Source organism: Gorilla gorilla, chromosome 18 (genome assembly GCF_029281585.2).
Source record: "Gorilla gorilla gorilla isolate KB3781 chromosome 18, NHGRI_mGorGor1-v2.1_pri, whole genome shotgun sequence".
Lineage (NCBI taxonomy): Eukaryota > Metazoa > Chordata > Mammalia > Primates > Hominidae > Gorilla > Gorilla gorilla.
The window spans coordinates 106,025,917-106,047,191 of record NC_073242.2 but is presented as its reverse complement, the minus strand read 5'-3'; the positions used below and the strand labels follow the sequence as shown (position 1 = coordinate 106,047,191).

Sequence of the window (21,275 nt, the reverse complement as noted above, 5' to 3'; positions counted from 1 at the left end):
CCTTCTGTCTCCCAGCCTGGAGTGCAGTGGTGCATTCATGGCTCACTGCAGCCTCCTGGGCTCAAGCCTTCCTCCTGCCCAGGCCTCCCGAGTAGCTGGACCTACAGGCATGAGACACTGTGCTCAGCCACTCAGGACCTTTTTGTTGTTGTTGTTTGAGATGGAGTCTCGCTGTCACCCAGGCTGGAGTCCAATGTGTGATCTCCGCTCACTGTAATCTGCGCCTCCCGGGTTCAAGCGATTCTCCTGCCTCAGCCTCCAGAGTAGCTGGGATTACAGGTGCCCGCCACCATGCCTGGCTAACTTTTGTATTTTTAGTGGAGATGAGGGTTCACCATGTTGGCCAGGCTGGTCTTGAACTCCTGACCTCAGGTGATCCGCCCACGTTGGCCTCCCAAAGTGTTGGGATTACAGGCGTGAGCCACCGTGCCCAGCCATTCAGGGCCATTTGATAAAGAAATTGGCTGTGGACCATAGATTTTTTTAAAAAGTCCTTCTACCATGTTCGAAATATTGGTTGGGGGCGGTGGAGGGGGGGTGTAGGCATTCAATTAAGCAATAAGCCAGTGATCTTTGGGGAGGATCATATATTCCTGTAAAACTCGCGGCTGAGCTGTACCCAACACAGGGTTAACGAAGTGCATCAGAGCTTTGTAGTAATTCCACTCTATCCGTGGAAGAGCCAGGGGATTTGTGTTTCCGTGTCTGTCTTGCATGGGAGCATAGTGGAAGCAACAGAAAATCTGGGGGCAAAAGCACCTGGCTTTGATCTCAGCCCAGGACCAGCTCCAGGACCACGGCCAGGCTTGTGACTGACTGGACTTCAGTAGGAACCACACTGGGGGTTAACAGACGACACAAAAGCAGGTGTTTGTTCTGTGCGGGAGACGCGCTAGGGGAGAAGAAAAGGCACACACACAGTACCTTTAAGGGTAAGCAAGCTTTATCCCACGTAAATGGCAATGCAGATATTATAATAAGCAAATGAATATAATAAGCAGATTGATATAATAAGCAAATTGCAATGGGAAGAGGAGAAGGAAAAAGACATATATATATATATATTTACACTCACCAGACTATGGAGGATTCACCTCCAGACTGGGAAGCAACGGCCTGGGCTCCAGAGCCGGCCACTCGTCAGTGCGCAGACGAGGAGAGGTCTCATGAAGCTTTTTGGCGTGGTCTGGGACCCTAGATCTTTTTGTAACATGTTGTCTAGCATGAGGCCCAGTCACGAGGGCCCTTTGTGACTGGGCTCAAGGAACACAAAAAGGTCAACTTGTTTTTGCGATTGTTGTTTTTCAATAACTAACGTATAGGAATAGACTGAAATACAGATTTCTCCGAAACAGCGCTGGATGAACGCCTCAAGGGGCTCCCACAACCTGTTTAGGGACTTGGTGACCATTGTTTGTGTCCATGTCAGTTGAAATTTAAATATTTAGTTTTTCCTCCTCAGTGTTCAAGTCAACTTTTATGGGCATCTTATTTTACACAAATGTTAACACAGACAACAGCCACGAGTCTGGTCCACGCAAACGTTCTATCGCCGCCCAGCCTTTACGCAAACGGACACAGCTCGAAAAGCTAGGCCGACCGTCCCCGGCGGCGCCGCGCCCGCTAACCCCGCCCCCGCCACTGGCTCCTTTCGGTGCGGCCTTGCTATTGGCTCCTTTCTGTGAGCCGTCGGTTGCCGTGGAGACCGAGGCGATGGCAACCAGGAGAAGCCAAACTTGGTTCCCCGGCTCGCGGAGTGCCTGCGAGCGGTGCTCATGGCGCTCTATGAGCTCTTCTCTCACCCGGTCGAGCGCAGCTACCGCGCGGGGCTCTGCTCCAAAGCCGCGCTGTTCCTGCTGCTGGCCGCTGCGCTCACGTACATCCCGCCGCTGCTGGTGGCCTTCCGGAGCCACGGTGAGCTTGCCCCGGCCGCTGTGCCACGAGGCTCCCCGGGCGCGCTCGGCCAGGGCCGGCCTCTCTAACCGCCTCCCTACCGCCCTCTTTAACTCAGGGTTTTGGCTGAAGCGGAGCAGCTACGAGGAGCAGCCGACTGTGCGCTTCCAACACCAGGTGCTGCTCGTGGCCCTGCTCGGACCCGAAAGCGGCGGGTTCCTCGCCTGGAGCACGTTCCCCGCCTTCAACCGGCTGCAAGGGGATCGCCTGCGCGTTCCGCTCGTTTCGGTGCGTGGTTCCCGCCTGGGCCTGGGGCAGAGTCGGGGCTAGGGTGGGGATGGGGACTGGAATGAGGATGTGGGGCGAGCGGCCCCGGCCCTGGGGAGCCCAGCTTTGATCCTAAGGACTCGCGAACCCGCAAAGGTGGCGTTTCATCTCCTAGGACCTAGGGAATCGATCTTCTGTTTCATTCTGCTTCTCCCAGATGTCCCCGGCCCCCAGAAAGTTAGCCACGCTGTCAGCGTGTGCGCCCTGACACAGAGTCCAGAAGTGTGGGGGCAGCCTGTGTCTGCCCGGGTCACACCCGCGGGCCTGGCCTGATGGAGGGTGTTTGTGAAAGTCCATTTAGGAGCCTGGAAGGCCGCGCGCTGTTAATGTAGATAACCGCATTCTGTCGCGGCGTTTCTGCATCACACCACTATAGGAACGGAAAGGGCAGCATTTTTATGCAGACCTGACCCCTGGAAACCAAGGCGCTGATTGGTTAAGCGGCCTTCCCAGAACGCGCTGTGGCCGAGTCACGCCTCCCTGGGTTTGTCCCATTGGAGACTGCGCCATCCTGAAGCTGTCGGGATGAAATTGAAGCATGTTACTGTCTGTAATTTATTTATTTATTTTTAAATTTTTTCATCAGTAGAGCGCTGAGAGGAATCTGTAATTTAGTATTTGCTTTGAGATAAGCGAATGCTTCCTTTGTAGTCACTCCTTTTCACTTATTTTCTGAAAACGTTTTCCTTTAGAAGTATGAAACTTCTGGTTTTCCTTCTTTCAAATTTGAATCTCTTCAGACATATCTAAGATGATTGCCCTGCAAGCCAACCTTGTATAGCTGAGGAGAAAAGAAAATCAGACTTGTTCCCAGCCACTAAATAAAATTGTTTTTAAAAATCCGATTGGTCATATAAATAACTGCAAAAAAAATAGTAATAGGTTGATGCAAAAGTCATTGCGGCTTTTGCCATTAAAAGTAATGACAAAAAACCGAAATTACTTTTGCACCAACCTAATATGATTCAGGTTACTTTTCTGCTATTATTTTATAAATGTTCTTATATTCTGATTACAAAAGTGCATGCTCATTCTAAAATATGATAAGAGTTACAGGTAGACATAATGACAGAAATTGAAGGCTCAGTTTTGTATATGTATCAATACTTATTAATCAGCCATATTCTTTTTGAGGTTTGCTTTGACTTTTTCACTAATAGGGACAACATTTCTTTTTTTCTTTTCTTTTTTTTTTTTTTGAGACACAGCCTTGTTCTTGTTGCCCAGGCTGGAGTGCAGTGCTGCAATCTCTGCTCACTGCAACTCTGCCTCCTGGGTTCAAGCAATTCTTGTGCCTTAGCCTCCCGAGTAGCTGGGATTACAGGCTAATTTTTGGATTTTTAGTAGAGAAGGGGTTTCACTATGTTGGCCAGGCTGGTCTCGAACTCCTAACCTCAGGTGATCCACCCGCCTTGGTCTCCCAAACTGCTGGGATCATAGGTGTCAGCCACTGCGCCCGGCCTAGGGACAATATTTCAATGAACAAGGTTTTGACTAAACCTTGTGCCTTTAAACATCAAATTTTGAGGAATTGGAATAGCAGCTCTTTGATGAAATTGTATAAGTACATAGAAAACTAAGCAAATAATTATTAACTGCAGGGAAATGAAAAGTAAGGAAAACTGAGAACCAAAATGTTATCAGAGTTGTGAATAGGATTGACATAGTCTTAATTATATGAACACTGAATGTTGACTAAAAAGAGATTGTAACTCTGTTGGGGGTAATGAGAAAGGTACTGAGTATGTGATAGGGGATGGTGGGAGGAACTGGGGCAGAGAAGAAGCTAAATCATCTTTCCTTGTGGGAGCTCAATAGAGAATGCCTAAAACTGAGAAACTGAGAATTTTCAATGCAAATGTTATCTCAAGACCTGGAGATACATTTCTAAATGATCAGGTAAATGAGATAAAAATATTTGCAGCCAGAAATGATAGCTCACACCTGTAATCCTAGCACTTTGGAAGGCTGAGGCAGGAGGATTGCTTGAGCCCAGGAGTTCAAGGCCAGTGTGGGCAACATAGCAAGACCCCACATTTCAAAAAAATAAAAAATTAAAAAGAAGTAGAGAAGTGGTACAATTTGTCCTAGCTTTTCTTTTTTCTTTTTCTTTTTTTTTTTGAAACAGAGTTTCACTCTGTCAGCCAGGCTGGAATGCAGTGGCACAATCTCAGCTCATTGCAACCTCTGCCTTCTGGGTTCAAGCAATCCTCTCGCCTCAGCCTTCCAAGTAGCTGGGACTGCAGGCATGCACCACCACTCCGGGCTAACTTTTTTGTGTTTTTTAGTGGAAACAGGGTTTCACCATGTTGGCCAGGCTGGTCTAGAACTCCTCAACTCTGGTAATACACTCACCTCAGCCTTTCAAAGAGCTGGGATTACAGGTGTGATTACAGGTGTGAGCCACTGCTTTGAAGTGAACAGAGTCTGGACTGGAACTCAGTATTTCTTATGCTATATCTTAAAATCTTATCCCTTATTGCAACAAACTACTTTTATTTTCTAACTTTGAACATAGAGCCAGACTGGCGTCAGTCTATCCAGGAAACTGTCCAGAAGGCAAAGGAAACAGTGGTTGTTGATTAAGGTTGGACCAAGTGCTGGGAGGTGGCTTTGCAGTAGCTAATTGGGGGAAATGCTGAAGTCACAAACAGCCTTGCTTCTGCTTTGGTCAGCTCATCTTGGACAGCGTCTCTAAGCTCCCTACATGTTTAATGCTTTGGAAGTCTAGTTTTTGTTGTTTTTAATGAGAGAAGAGAAAAGCAGAGTGACTTTTTCCCCTCAAGCCTCAAGGAGGCTGACATAGCTCTTGAAGGCATGTGTGGACCCAGAGAATACAGGGACTGAAGGTTATAGAAGGATTCCGGAGGATGAGTGGAGAGTACCGTGTTTCTAAGACACCTGTTTTTTCTCATCCCTGAAATCAGTGTCTTCCTGTCTGTGGTTATCAACTGTTGGCAAGGAGGCAGGTATGGCATAGTTCTCATTGCTTACACCTGTGCCGGCATCAAAACATGCAGAAGGGGCATCATTTCTGTGTAAGAGGTAGGTGTTAGAAAAATAAAAATGCAATTAAAAAGAAGGGGCATCAGCAACCTCAGAGGAAACCCCAGAGACAGTAGTAGAACATTTTTTTAACACCTGAATTGAATGGAGAGCAAGTAAGGGAAAGTTTGAGAGGCTTTTAAAAACAGGAAAGCTCTCCATAATTTCAAAGTCTGCTTAAGGGCCCAGACCAATGGCTTTTAGTTTCTTTTATGAATTGTTTGTTTGTTTGTTTGTTTTGAGACAGGTTCTCACTCTGTCACCCAGACTGGAGTTCAGTGGCGCAATCTTGGCTCACTGCAGCCTCCGCCCCCCAGGTTCAAGAGATTCTCCTGCCTTAGCCTCCCAAGTAGCTGGATTACAGGCTCCTGCCACTAAACCTGGCTCATTTTTGTATTTTTAGTATAGACGAGGTTTTACCATGTTGGCCAGGTTGGTCTCGAACTCCTGAGCTCAAGTGATCTGCCTGCCTCGGCCTCCCAAAGTGCTGGGACTATAGGCATGAGCCACCATGCCCGGCTGAATTTTTGTTTTTTGTTTTTGTTTTAATGCTGTATCACCAACATGTTTGATGGCACAAAGGACAAAGTTGCATAGAAAAGTATGGATATTGTTGACTGAGTTAAAGTGTTACTCAAAAGGATGAGGATGTAAAGAAGTTTTAGGAATCCCTGAATCAGTTTATTTTGCCTTTATTTTTCTTTCTTTTCTTTTCTTTTTTTTTTTTTTTTTTTTTTTTTTTTTGAGATGAAGTCTCACTCTGTTGCCCAGGCTGGAGTGCAGTGGCGCAATCTCTTCTCACTGCAACCTCCGCCTCCTGGGTTCAAGCGATTCTCCTGCCTCAGCCTCCTGAGTAGCTGGGATTACAGGCAGGCACAACCACGGCCGGCTGATTTTTGTATTTTTAGTAGAGACGGGATTTCATCATGTTGGTCAGGCTGGTCTCGAACTCCTGACCTCAGGTGATCCACCCACCTTGGCCTCCCAAAGTGCTGGGATTACAGGCGTGAGCCACTGCCCCGACCTATTTTGCTTATATTTTTCTAAGTAAATAAACATGATATCTGTGTAAATATGTCTAAATCTAAAAGCTCTTTTAGTAACTTTTTAAAAAGTAAGTGATTAGAAAAGTGTCATAGTTTAATTGGAAATATTTTTCTTTTATCAGTGGTATATAAAATAATGGTTCATTTTATAAGTAATGGTGTCTTAGATTGAAATACAAGGCTGAGCACTGTGGCTCACGCCTATAATCTCAGCACTTTGGGAGGCTAGCCCCTTGAGCTCAGGAGTTCCAGACCGCCTAGGCAACTTAGTGAGGCCCTATTACAAAAAATTTAAAAATTAGCCAGGGGTAGTGGTGAATGCCTATAGTCACAGCTACTCAGGAGGCTGAGGTGGGAGGATCACTTGAGCCTGAGAGGACAAGGCTGCAATGAGCTGTGATCGTGCCACTGTACTCTAGCCTTTTTTGACCCTGTATCAAGAAAAAAAGAAATACAGGTAGAAAGGTGGAAAGGAACCATGAAGTAGCAGTTTCTGCTTTGCTAGAGACCCAAAACTGGTGCCAAAGAGTATTTTTAGCTTAAAAAGAAAGGAGCACCCGGTGATGACAAGTATATGGTGAAATAGACACTGGTATAAACTAGGAAATTAACCTTTAATAAAAGAATATGGGCCGGGCGCAGTGGCTCACGCCTGTAATCCCAGCACTTTGGGAGGCCGAGGCGGGTGGATCACCTGAGGTAGGGAGTTCTAGACCAGCCTGGCTAACATGGTGAAACCCCGTCTCTACTAAAAACACAAAAATTAGCCGGGTGTGATGGCAGGTTCCTGTAATCCCAGCTGTTTGGGAGGCTGAGGCACGAGAATTGCTTGAACCCGGGAGGCGGAGATTGCAGTGAGCTGAGATTGCACCACCCGTACTCCAGCCTGGGCAACAGAGCCAGACTGCATCTCAAAAAAAAAAAAACAGAATACAACTTAAATGAATGAAATGTACACAAACAAAACAGAAACCAAACAAAATTCCAACAAACCGTCAGATGCTGTGGAATTCCTGACAGGGAAAAAAGTCACACATCAGGATACTCTGGAAACAATGGCACTTTAATTTCTGGCAATTCCTGCAGTCAGCTGGTGTGCTGGTTATGAGGTATTGTCTCAGCTCCAAACCCACCCTCCTACGCTCAGCTTCCAGGTTCCTGCTGAGATGCTGGAAACCACCTTCTTCCCCTGCAGCTCCCTGTTAGGTTCTGCCAGTAGGAGGCATGATGAGCCTTGTTCTGGGAGTGCAAAAAAAAAAAAAAAAAGAAACCAGTCACCACTGCCAGGGTGAAGAACCACTGTGGATGACACAAACAGGGACAACCAGCAAACAGGAAGGAGCAAGACGCCTCTCCTCCAGCCTTCCAGGTTCCCTCTAGTGCATCCTTCCTCCAAGCTCAGAGGTCCTGGCCCCATCTGGGCCGCGGTCCCTTCTTGAAGTCTGAGGCTCAGCTCTTTGAGGCCTCTTCCCTGAACCTCTAAGTTCTATCAGTCCCACCCGCTTCCCCTTCTTCTCTAGTCCTAGGTGTGGGAAATGTTCCCTGCAGCTACTATCTCTGTGTTGCTGGGATATCCCCTTTTTACGTCTTCAGTCCTCTAATACCTATGGGACTATTTATTCCCTATGTTAAATTCCCTCTGGCCAGGTGCGGTGGCTCATGCCTGTAATCCCAGCACTTTGGGAGGCTGAGGCGGGCAGATCACCCAAGGTCAGGAGTTTGAGAATAGCCTGGCCAACACGGTGAAACCCCATCTCTACTAAAAATGCAAAAATTAGCTGGGCGTAGTGGCGCACACCTGTAATCCCAGCTAGCCGGGAAGCTGAGGCAGGAGAATCACTTGAACCTGGGAGGTGGAGGTTGTGATGAGTGGCGATTGTGCCACTGCACTCCAGCCTGGGCAACAGAGTGAGACTTCGTCTCAAAAAAAAAAAAAAAAAAAAAAAATTCCCTCTGACTCTGCTCAGGACATGCGTGTGGATTTCATGTATATCTCTAAAGGGTTATCCTCCTTTAACCATGAGAAATCTTTTCAGTTAGAGTTCTTATGAGCTATTATAGAAGAGCCCTGAATCAGGAGTCAGCAAACCAAGATCCTTGTCCCACAAGGTCCTAGTCCCAATTCTGTCACTGGGTTTCATAACCTCACCCTCAATTTATCTATCCATATACAGGGCATGAGAGTACCCACCTCTCTCCTGGGATATGCAGAGGAATCACATGGGACAATGAATGGATATAAAAATTGTTCCAAAGCCTGCATATACGTTGTAGATATAAGGTGGTGGTGTGATGTGTGAATTCTCTTGGCTAAGTACCAGTTGGAGGTTAGAAAGTGACCTAGAATTTGTGTTAAAGAAGTAGTAGCCTTTGAATGCCTGCCTTTGTTAGCTATTGCACATATGTTAAACTTACTTTCAACTAAATGGAATTAAATAATTGATTTCTTCAGTGGTCCAAGTGATAACAGAGGAGCACAGCCAAACTTCGCCAGCCCCAGGAGGGTGAGAGTCCAGCTTGGTGACAGGTCATTTGTGGGAGACACATCCTTTCCATCGAAACTTCTCTCCCCCCTCTCTCCACCCTGCTCTCCTTCTCACCCACTCTGCCAGATGCACTGACCCCACGGGTACCCAGAGCACATGTACCTGATTAGCCTGGATCCCTCCTCTCTGAGATGTTCCTGCACCCCATCACTTCACTTCCTTCAGGACTCCAACAAGTTGGGTCATCCTGAATATTTAAAAATTTCTGTTAAATTCTTTTTGGGTTTTTTTGTTGTTTGTTTGAGATAGAGTCTTGCTCTGTCACCAGGCTGGAGTGCAGTGGCACGATCTCGGCTCACTGCAACCTCCACCTTCTGGGTTCAAGCGATTCTCCTGCCTCAGCCTCCCTAGTAGCTGGGATTACAGGTGCGCGCCACCATGCCTAGCTAATTTTTGTATTTTTAGTAGAGGCAGGGTATCGCCATGTTGCCCAGGCTGCTCTCGAACTCCTGAGCCCAAGCAATCCACCCACCCACCTGGGCCTTCCAAAGTGCTGGGATTATAGGCATAAGCCACCACACCTGGCCAATTTCTGTTAAATTTTACCTTCATTATTCTCTAAGTTTAGCCTGGTTCATTTCTGTCAGCGGCGCTTGTCACTGTTTTCTACATTGTCCATCAGGAATGTATGCCCCATTAGGATGGGGACTTTGTCTATTTTGTTTACCATTATAGTCTCATTATTTGAAATAGTGCCTGGCGTGTTTCCAAAAAGTACGTAACAGATCAATGAGTGAATTTAACAAGTAGACACTGTTGATGGTGCTGTGCCAAATCTGTCCCCCCGAACTTGGAATGGAAGGATGTGCACAGGCAAGTATACAGACGTAGATGCCTGGTGCTGCTGTTTTTCAGGAAGATTTGTCCAACCTGCTGTCTTCATTTGGAATTTTTAAAATAATTTTAGACATTTTGGTCCTAAAAAGAGGACCAGATTTGAAGTCACCTGATCTCAAATCCTGTCTTCACCATTACTTGCTGTACCTCTGATAAATGCCCTAATCTCTCACTCATCCTTGATTTTGTCATCTATGTAATGGGAAAATACTTGTTCTGCCTGCCTGGGGCTTTACATTTATTGTAAAGATCAAAGGAAATGAGCTTTTCCCCCTCCCACAGTGTGTTGGAGTCTGGATTCTTCTGGCAGTTGTCTCCTGGCCACTATCCTCTGTTGCAAGTTGAGAAATGTGATCTTTTCTTGCTGTCCAACCCTAAAGATCTAGAAGGTGTGGATCCATCACAGAGAGTCACATAACATTTTCTACCCAGATCCCAATTGAAGAAAATCCACAGGAGACAAGGCAGGCTCTTTTATTTATTTTTTGTTTTATTTTTTTGAGATGGAGTCTCGCTCTGTCACCAGGCTGGAGTGCAGTGGCAAGATCTTGGCTCACTGCAACCTCCAACCCCCCTGGTTCAAGCAATTCTCCTGCCTCAGCCTCCTGAGTAGCTGGGATTACAGGCACGTGCCACCACTCCCAGCTAATTTTTGTATTTTTAGTAGAGACGGGGTTTCACCATGTTGGCCAGGATGGTCTCGATCTTCTGACCTCATGATCCGCAAGGCAGGCTCTTTTCATCCTACCTATAATGACTAGTCCATCATTGCCTCAGTAACTTGATCATCAGCCCTGGTAGCAGATATCCCTCCCCGAAGCTGATGAAACAGGGCAGAGAGGAAGTATCCAAGAGAAAAGGGAGGGAGGTTTCTCTAAAACAAGACCTAAGAGAAGGAACATTATTGTCTAGAAAGAAAGAAAGAATTGAAAGTTTCTGAAAATTGAGATTTCTTCATTTCAAATGACCTTATTAGCCTGAAAAAGCACACACACAAAAAATCTCTTCCTTACGTAATAGTAATGGTGGGAATCAAAATGAATCCATAGATGGTGAATCCAGATGGGAATGCTGCTACACGATAGTAGAATCATTCTGGGAATCTACAGTGGGAAAGGATCAGTTGTAGCAAAAAGATCCAGAGTTGTGCAGAGGGACCATGTCAGCAGTGATCACTTTTCAGTAACCGTGCTTTCCTGATCATCATTTTAGCATCACTGTTTGGCAAGACTGTGGATGGTAGGAGTGGATACCAGTTTTTTTTCACTGCCTATATATGCTTCATAAGCTGTATTTTGTCTTTTTTCCTCTACAGACCTCTGTCTTCTTTCCTTTCATGCCCATAATTTATCAAATAGATATGGTTTTAATGCTTTGCTGATTTGACATAGCTTCCTTTTTCATTTCATTGATTGCTACTAAAAGATGCACAAGGCTTTCAGGTCCTCACACGAATGATGAGATGAGATCCAACATCAAGAATCTGAAGCAAAGACACTCGTGGTTTCAGAATCTATAAACAGAGTTTGGTAAGGCCGGGTGCGGTGGCTCACGCCTGTAATCCTAGCACTTTGGGAGCCTGAGGTGGGTGGATCACCCAAGGTCAGGAGTTCAAGATCAGCCTGGCCAACATGGTGAGACCCAGTCTCTACTAAAAATACAAAAATTAGCCGGGCATGGTGGTGGGCACTTGTAATCCCAGCTCCTCAGGAGGCTGAGGCAGGAGAATTCCTTGACCCTGGGAGGCGGAGGTTGTAGTGAGCCGTGATTGTGTCACTACACTCCAACCTGGGCGACAGAGTTAGACCCCGGCTCAAAAAAAAAAACCAAAAAAAAAAATAGAGCTTGGTGATTTTCTGTTGAGTTTGAGTTTGTTGGAGGAATGCATAATGATTAGGATTAGGTGTTTTTCTATTTTAACAAGTTGACTTCTAGAGACATAGAAGACTATTCTGACATGCTACTTAAAATTTCCATACAAATTCAGGCATATTTATAAAAAAGAAAAAAATATCAGTGCAAAATAAGCAAGATCACATGAGACAACTGAAAGGCACAAATACTATCCAGATGTTTTTTGTTATTGCCCATTTGTTTTGGCCAGTGAACATTTGAAAGGCCCAGATATGAAGTTCAGGGACCATGCACTTTGTGTCTCTCCCCAGTATTAATGCACTTACATCTACCTGCTTTTCTCTTTTAGTGGAGGAGATAATGCCTGTTGTGTACAGCAAGACAGTGGGTCATTGTGTATGTGCAGAAGTGATGTGGATTCCTCCCAGACTCATTAGTAACCAGGGCTGCTGGCCCTGTTTGGGTTTCCTAGACTAGAGAAGAAGACAGGAACCAGGATGGGAAGACGGACATGTTACATTTTAAGCTGGAGCTTCCCCTGCAGTCCACGGAGCACGTTCTCGGTGTGCAGCTCATCCTGACTTTCTCCTATCAATTACACGTGAGTCAGCCCGCTGGGAGGCTGTCCTCTCCCTTGTGTCCTTTTAGTAGACCAGAGTCCTTCTTCTGATTTCTAGAAGTCCCACACTCTAGCAGGCCGTCTTCCCCATGTAGTTTGGGATTTAACTTAGGCCAGTCGAATGGTTTTCACTAGTCATATTAACTGACATGGGCTATTAATAGCTCAGAAGGTTCTAGGCAGTGTTTCCTGCATGGCTACGCTAGGTATGGGAGGGCCTCTTAGGTTTCAGCCACGACAGGTGACTCTTAGCACCCTGAGCCCTTCAGATCTGATGGCGGTTGGTATTGTTGGTCCTTCTAATGATTTCAGAAGATGGCGACCCTCGTGATGCAGAGCATGGCGTTTCTCCAGTCCTCCTTTCCTGTCCCGGGATCCCAGTTATACGTGAACGGAGACCTGAGGCTGCAGCAGAAGCAGCCGCTGAGCTGTGGTGGCTTAGATGCCCGATACAACGTAAGGGCGCTTCTCATTGTCCAGCTCCTTTGTTTCTGTGTGTTACTGTTCATTAAGTTCTTTAAAGAGGGGAATGAAAAGTAGAAATGTCAGGCCAGGCGCGGTGGCTCATGCCTGTAATCCCAGCACTTTGGGAGGCGGAGGTGGGCGGATGGATCACTTGAGGTCCGGAGTTTGAAACCAGTCTGGCCAGCCTGGTGAAACCCTGTCTCTACTAAAAATATAAAAAATTAGCCAGGTGTGTGGTGCGTGCCTGTAATCCTAGCTACTTGGGAGACTGAGGCAGGAGAATTGCTTGAACCCAGGAGGTGGAGGTTACAGTGAGCTGAGATCTCGCCACTGCACTCCAGCCTGGGCAACAGAGCAAGACTCTGTCTCAAAAAAAAAAAAAAAAAGAAGAAGAAGAAAAGAAAAGAAAAGTAGAAATATCATTTCTTTGTGGGTGGCACCAGAGAGGGTCTCTGTAGAATTCTTGCCATGAATTTTTTCAAACTACAGAGAAGGTACACACATAGTTACACCTAGAAGGGAAGAGAAACAAAATCTGTGTTTGTCGAAGAACTAAATTGCTTATTGCTTTTAGGTCCACGTGGGTGCACACACACACATTGTGTCTTCCATACACACTCTTGGTCACACACAGGATGTACTCCGAAGGACACTGTAAAATGATGATGTAAAATGTTCACGTAAAGTATTTCAGAAATATTACTAGCCATAGTTTACTGAACTCATAACATATGACACCCCTGAGTGCAGGGGTTTACCTGTATCATCTCCTTTAATCATCACGGCAACCTCTGAGCTGCCTGCATTGTCCTTTCCCCGTACTCCAGCCACTTGTCCCATCTCTGCCCCCCCTTGCTCCCTTCCAGCCCCCCTGGCCTTTTTGCTGTTCCTCAAACCCAAGAAGCAGCTGCCACCTCAGGGCTTTTGCTTTTGCCATTTCCTCTGGCGGGCATCCATGTGGCTTATCGCACCATGCCATTCAGGTCCCTGTTCAGATATCCCCAAGCCCAGTCCTTCTCTGACCTGCTTCTACAGTAGCAGCCCCTCCTTCCACCATTCCTCAGCCAGACTCTCCCTCCTGCCACCTGGCCTACTCAGGATGTGTGTTTGTGTGTTTATTTGCTGTCTCCCTCAGCCTTGACAGCAGTGGCATCTCAAATACTATCACATCCGTGCCTAGCACACTGCCTGGCAGATGGTAAGCTCACAGAGATACTTGTTTAAAGAATGAACTCATTTTGCAGAAGACGTAACTGGGGCTTACAGTGATTAATTTTCCCAAAGGCTCAAATCTTGAAAGATAATAGAGCCTGTCTGTGTGCAGAACTCATGCATCTAATCACTCATTCCTCACTTTTATTTTATCACAATGGGGACCATAGAAGTTGAGCTGAGGTACTTTAGAAAATGAAAAAGGGATGTTATCGGTTATTACAGCCATAAACCCATACTTGTAGATATATAGTGGGTTTTACTGTTGCTCTGACTATAATCAGTATAAGTTGTAAAGAATAGGAAGCTGCAACATATGACATGAATATGGCACTTTTTGTTTGAATGTCTATATGTCAGATTACATTAACAGCAAGCAATTATTTCCTCCTTTAAGGGATTATACGCTTATGGTTTGCATTTTATCTATATCTCTATATTTAAAAGTAATAAAGAACTTAGCACCCAGAGAAGACCAAGAAAATGTCAAAGGAGTTGGAAGTATGGTTTCTTTTTTTTGTTTTTGTGTAGGGGTTTTTATTTGTATTTTATTTTTATTTTTGAGACAGAGTCTTGCTCTGTCACCCAGGCTACAGTGGAGTGGCATGATCTCGGCTCACTGCAACCTCCGTCTCCCAGGCTTAAGAGATCCTCTGATTTCAGCCTCCTGAATAGCTGGGATTACAGCCATATGCCACCACGCCTGGCTAATTTTTGTTTTCTTTGTAGTAGAGATGGGGTTTCACCATGTTGGCCAGACGGGTCTCGAACTCCTGGTCTCAAGTGATCCATCTGCCTGGGCTTCCCAAAGTGTTGGGATTAGAGGCGTGAGCCTCCATGCTTGGCTTTTTATTTTTTTTATTTTTTTATTTTTTTTGAGAGATGAAGTCTTTCTCTGTTTCCTAAACTGGAGTGTAGTGAGTGGCATGATCATCATTGACTACGGCCTTGAACTCGTGGCCTCAAGTGGTCCTCCTGCCTCAGCCTCCCAAGTCACTGGGATTATAGGCATGAGCCACCACACCTGGCGAAAATACGGTCTATTAAAATAATTTAAGGAATTATTTCTCCCACTGAGATAAAGAGGGGTATTTTTAAAATAGCTTTAAAACCTATAAAACATGGACACTGACCCCTTATTTCCATCCACAGAAAGAAAGACTGAGAGTAAATGGGCTTAAATTGTCGCAAGAGAGTTTATTCATCTTCGAAGAGAAGATTATTGATACTGCAGTAGGCCACCAAGAACAAGAGGGTGCTCTGTGGGACCAGCCTGGGTGGGCAGCAGCCTGTTTTATTCATCTTTGAAGAAAAGATTATTGATACTGCAGTAGGCCACCAAGAACAAGAGGGTGGTCTGTGGGACCAGCCTGGGAGGGCAGAAGGGTAGAGGAAAAGGGGAGGAGTCTCCCAGGTGCTCACACCACATCCTCCTCCCGTGTCCCAGATATCCGTGATCAACGGGACCAGCCCCTTTGCCTATGACTACGACCTCACCCATATTGTTGCTGCCTACCAGGAGAGGAACGGTGAGTCACAGGTAGAGCCCATTCAGCCGCTGCTCAGGACTTTCAAGGTTAGTGGGGGCAACAGAGACAAGCAGAACTGGAACCCTTGTGATGAAAATGTCAAAACCCGTGAATGCTCAACGATGGGAGCAAATGTGCTGCCCAGGATTTGTCCTTTTCGTCCTGATCTTCAGACCTGGGACCGCCCCCACCCCTCCAGCATCCCGTGGTCCAGCACGTTAGTGATGGTTAAATGCCATCATTATCCCACCACTGGCTTGGTGGGTTTCTCTTTTAAAAAATGTAAGCCTAATTGAGTTGTTCCCCATACCACACCTATAACAGATGCCAAAGACAAATTGCTGTTCATGCTTTTCAGAGAAAAACGAGAACATGGGTGACTCTCCCCACATTAGCAGTCCAGCAGGAGAACAGGAGTGCCCCTGCTTCCTGCCAGAAGGCACAGTGTGCTCATTCCTTACAGAGCTCTAGGCCATGGCATGTGTGGACTCGGCACGTATGTCTGGTCGGTGGCTGAGGTTTTCTCTAAAAGCGTCTACAGTGTTAACTTGGCAACCAGACATCATGGAGACTATACACAGACGTCTCACAAGGGGGACGACTGCAAATCCAGTATTGCTTACTGATTTTATGTCATATACTAGTGGCATTATTGCAATAATAGAGGGAATTTTAAAACAAAACTAGAAAACATTGCCCTACAGATCAACTATTTTTTCATTCCTTTCATTCTTTACCCTTCTGCAGATCTTTTTATACAGCTATTGTAGTGTAGAAACACATTGGGATCCAAGTTATTTTTATTTATTTAAACTTGGAATATAAATACTTCCCCACACAGCTACAAAGCTGTGATACTACTTTTAGTGGCAGTATAGTATTCCTTCAGTTAGCCATTCAGCACATGTAGAAGAAACTCTTTCCAAGTTTTTTATGTATTTTAACAAAAGTATTTTGACCATTATTTTAACAAATAATGTGTGATCAGCTTTGCACATGCAATTTCTCTTTCCTTCTGAATGATTTCTTTCAGTTCTGAAGCACAGGATAATTTCCAGGTTTCAAATAATTTTTATAGCCTTCAACTGCCAGAGTCAAACAGCCATCGTGGTTAATGGTTAATGATTGCATTGCAGTTACCACCATCCTGAATGATCCCAACCCCATCTGGCTGGTGGGCAGGGCCGCAGATGCTCCATTTGTGATTAATGCTATCATCCGATACCCTGTGGAAGTCGTTTCATATCCTTTCTGTTAAAGAGTCCATGTTAAGGCTGGATGTGGTGGCTCCTGCCTGTAATTTCAGCACTTTGGGAGGCCAAGGTGGGAGGATCATTTGAACCCAGGAGTTCACAACCAGCCTGGCCAAGATAATGAGACCCTGTCTCTACCAAAAAAAAAAAAAAAAAAAAAAAAAATTAGCCAGGCATAGTGGCGTACATGTGTAGTCCCAGTTACTTGGGATGCCGAGGCAGGAGGATTGCTTGAGTCCAGGAATTCAAGCTTGCAGTGAGCGATGATTGTGCCACTGTACTCCAGCCTCGGTGACAGAGTGAGACCCTGCCTCTTAAAGCAAACAACAATTTAAAAAAAATCAATGGTAGCTCAGTTTTCAAAGAGGAATGATTCCTTAGTTGTCTCAAGTAGTAACAGACGTGGGAGGTTTTCTCTTGGAAATCATGACAGGGTTATAGCCTCATAAAAATGGCTGCGTCTTTGACATCTTAGGCTACATGACTCAAAAAATGGCTGTATGTCTGCTATTCATACAGGAACAAATAATTCATGTCTTGGTCCTATTTGTTTCCAAGCAATTCTTCTAGGTAAGAATCATCCATATTTATGTCTTAATAATCATATGATATCCCTTTTATGCTAAGGTTATGTGAAACATTCTTGCCAGTCCCTGTCTGACCTAAACTTTGGTTTAATTTTGACTTAGGTCGACTAATGGAAAATGAAACCAACACCAACACTGCAGAGAAGCAAACAAAAGAGAAGGCATTTTAACTGGGGTCTTAGGAATTACAATTCCAGAGACACAAACCTAGGAAGCAGCTAAATTGTGTTCCATGCAGGTGCAATTAGGCAGGGGCTAAGGGTGTTCTAAGTTTACACAACTGGAAGATTTTAGAAGATGGATGGATGGCTGGTTAACAGCTCAGGATGTCTCTAGTCCATGATCAATCTAGTTTGGCATAGTTGTCTGTTTAGGAGGTTGGTCATCAGGCTTGGTATATAAATAGTTCAAATCAAATGTGGCTGGTTTTACCATTTGGCCAAGTTCAGGTCAGCTTCCATCTGGGTGTGTACATGACAGAGGTCCTGCCTCCTTTCTAGATAACTCTGCCACAGCCAATTCCATCTTGGATTTTCTCTTCATACTTAACACCATGTGGCCCTTCACTCCTTAACTGTCCATACTTATCAGCCAGGATTCTGGGAGATGGTAAAGTTCGCCTGGGTGCAGTATGTCAGCATCCTGCTTATCTTCCTCTGGGTGTTTGAAAGAATCAAGATCTTCGTGTTTCAGAATCAGGTGGTGACCACCATCCCTGTGACAGTGATGCCCCGGGGAGAAGTGTGTAAGGAGCACTTATCCTAGAAAGGCCGTTTCTGAAGACTCAGCAGGACCGTGGCTGCCTCATTGTCATCTTCTGGGAACGTCTTAGGACCTTTTGAAAGAGCCCAGCGGACACCTGCGGGCTTGTGTGCTTTTCCCTCAGAGACAACGGTTCTTTCCAGTTTTGCTCTACACAAGTTCCGTATCTTCAGAGCTCCTGCAGAATTGTCAGGGACTAGTTTGTGGAAAGGTCTGAGAGTTCCTGGAGGCTATAATTAGCTTTTTGGGTTTTTCTTCTTTGCCTTAGCGTTGAATTTCAGGAGAAAATTGCAGTCAGTTCAGACATCTTGGAAAGAGTCCCATCTCTGGTCAAGCAGAGACTTTTCCTCTGTTGAACTGAGGAACACACTGTGCATTTCTTCCTTCTGTTGTGAGCCACTCTTACTCTTTTCAGGGCTCTCTTGTGACAAACATGCCAATCACTAGCACTTTGCACCCCTGGGCTTCTCCATTTCCCATTCAGAGCTTTGATTTCCAGAGCTGAGGCCTTTAACTGGAGACCTGGAGGGGCAGGGCCCAAGGGCAAGGGCCGCATTAGCACAGGCAATCAGGGAGGGCCGCTGAAGGACACTTGGACCGTCCACCTGCCCCAGCCCAACAGTCAGTCATCTGTCATCAGCTCAGCTGAGCAGCCCTGGATCTTTGCCGTACTGTGACTGGGCTCTTTGCCCTATTTTTCCCTCTATCTGTGCCCCTGGATGGCAGGCTGAAGTCAGAGGGGCTGTTTCATTCTCAGCCCCCTCAGCAGCACTGGGAGAAGAAAGCATTGTCACAACAGGTTCTTTCTGGCCCTCACCCAACAGCCTGGGCACTTGGCCCTCCTCCTCCTTGACAGCCCTCCCCCTTCCTGCAAAGGACAGGGGCGACAGGGGTTGGTGTTGGGATTGGCTCCTGCTGCCTGACAACCACAAGTTTATTTGGAAGGCTAGCGGGAAGCCCAGCGGCTGGCGTTTCCCTTGACTAAGGAACAGGGTGCCCATCAGAGTGGGGCGGGCAGCTTTGGGAAGGACACAGGAAGCAGTGAGGGCGTAAAGAGGATGCTGGCCTGGGCAGGCCAGTCCAGCCTGGCCACTAGCAGAATACCACGCAGTCCAGTGGATTATCCTCGTGGCTAAGCAAGTGTCTGCAGGAGCAGAGATGGCTGGAAGGGGCCTCGGCACACGGAAGATGGCTTGTTCAGCTCATTGATCTCCTGAGGATGTGTGCAGTCTCCTCCAAGAACAGATGGAGCTGCTTCCTGATCCCAAGCAGGTCATTGCCACTGGAAGGACATGGCCCCATGCTTCATGCCCACCCAGAAACACACCCCTCAGTGTGTGCCTCAGTTTACTTTGGAGATCAGTTGTCGTTTTTAGCGCTCCTTTAGGCTTACTAAAACAGTTTTGGAAACAAAGCTATTTTGAGACATTCAAGCAGAGGAATTCCCTAACACTGACCCCCTTATCTTTTTTTAATATTCAGGCTGTTTTATATGCCTAAATTTTTTTCTTAAGGTCTAAACGAAAAATAGTTTCTTGTTTAAATTCCCATAAGGCAATGAGATATGGAAAGATGACAAGATACGTATAAACATTGGTTTGCATTTTATTAAATTATTCTAATGCAAATCTTGTATAAAGAACCCATGATGTTTTGTAACTTTCTAATTAAAATGTTCAAAATGAGGCCGAGCATGGTGGTTCATTCCTGTAATCTCAACACTTTGGGAGGCCAAGGCGGGAGGATCACTTGACCCCAGGAGCTTGAGGCTGCAGTGTGCTATGATTGCACCACTGTACTGTAGCCTGGGTGACAGAGTGAGACCCTGTCTCTTAAAAAAAAAAAAAAAAAAAAGTCAAAATGGAAGATCACATGTACCTTTTTCGAGGGAAAGGGTTTGGAATGGCAAAGAATAGGGAGGGCAGAGGTTGCACACACCTGTCTTTATTACTCATCTGCAGCCATGCTTTACAAGGCTCTGCCTAAAGACCTTGGAACTTCCATTAGGTCTTTGGTGAAAGTCCCCTAGTTCTTCCCCAGGTAGATGAGTTTTCAGTGGGATTCACATGCCATGTGAAATCTACGTGTTGGATAATTATGACTGTGTCTGGTGAATATGAAATTATTTACAGACCAGACGTTGATAGTTTCTGACTGTGAATCACAGCATAGCTGCAAGAGGTAAATAAAAAGCAAGAGGCCGGGAGCAGTAGCTCACGCCTGTAATCCCAGCACTTTGGGAGGCCGAGGTGGGTGAATCACAAGGTCAGGAGATCGAGACCATCCTGGCCAACATGGTGAAACCCCATCTCCACTAAAAATACAAAAATTGGCTGGGTGTGGCGATACGTGCCTGTCATCCCAACTATTTAGTAGGCTGAGGCAGGAGAATCGCTTGAACCCTGGAGGCGGAGGTTGCAGTGAGCCGAGATTGCGCCACTGCACTCCAGCCTGGCAACAGAGCTAGACTCCGTCTCAAACAAAAAAAAAAAAGAAAGAAGAAATATAGAGGATTTTATTAACTCAGCTCCGACCCATAGCTAAGTTAGGGTTTGATGTTATTACTGAATATTTGGAGGCAGAAAGACTCCTGATTTTGCCAAATGATTAGTACAGTTTCGGCTTAAGTCAGATGAGACCCCCCTAATATTCCATCATGTAAGGCTAATAAAGCAATTATTTCTTTCTTTTTTTTTTCCTTCCAACTTTTATTGTAGACTCATGGGGTATATGTATGGGTTTCGTATATAGCTAAATTGTACAGCCTGGGGGTTTGGTGTACAGATTATTTCATCACCCACGTAATAAGCATAGTACCCAGTAGGTGGTTTTTCTTTTTTTTCTTTTCTTTTTTTTTTTTTTTTTTTTGAGACAGAGTCTCACTCTGTTACCCAGGCTGGAGTGCAGCAGCATGATCTCAGCTCATTGCAGCCTCTACCTCCCAGGTTCAAGTGATTCTCCTGCCTTACCCTCCCGAGTAGCTGGGATTACGGGTGCCCACCACCATGCCCGGCTAATTTTTGTGTTTTTAGTAGAGACAGGGCTTCACCCTGGTGGTCAGGCTGGTCTCTAACTCCTGACCTCAAGTGATCTGTCCCCTTTGGCCTCCCAAAGTGCTGGGATCACAGCAGTTTGATCACAGAAGTTATTATGGTTGGCATTCTGGCACACATCTTTCTAATCTTTTTTGTTGTATGTAACCTTTTTAGTATCATAAACAACACTTTTATAAACCTTGTGTAGAAATCCTTGTTGCTGGTTTATTTCCTTAAGATACATTCAAAAAACTTATGACCATTG

The 21,275-nt window shown here is 45.7% G+C and overlaps 1 protein-coding gene across 3 annotated transcripts; it reads left to right on the top strand.

Moving 5' to 3' along the window:
- The first annotated feature begins 1,677 nt into the window (after positions 1-1,677).
- On the top strand, positions 1,678-21,221 carry TMEM231 (transmembrane protein 231). 3 transcript variants are annotated; one of them, XM_063700334.1, is made up of 7 exons: positions 1,680-1,914; positions 2,012-2,181; positions 12,021-12,149; positions 12,483-12,623; positions 15,292-15,373; positions 16,510-16,615; positions 17,798-19,660. In XM_063700334.1, the coding sequence occupies exons 1-7, from the start codon at positions 1,776-1,778 to the stop codon at positions 17,976-17,978; spliced, it is 948 nt and encodes a 315-aa protein (XP_063556404.1). In that variant the 5' UTR covers positions 1,680-1,775; the 3' UTR covers positions 17,979-19,660. The 3 variants fall into 3 exon arrangements, with proteins under 3 accessions (XP_018868352.3, XP_063556404.1, XP_018868355.3); XM_019012810.4 differs by having other exon boundaries at positions 1,683-1,914; positions 12,480-12,623; positions 17,798-21,221; XM_019012807.4 differs by having other exon boundaries at positions 1,678-2,181; positions 12,480-12,623.
- The last annotated feature ends 54 nt before the right edge of the window (positions 21,222-21,275 follow it).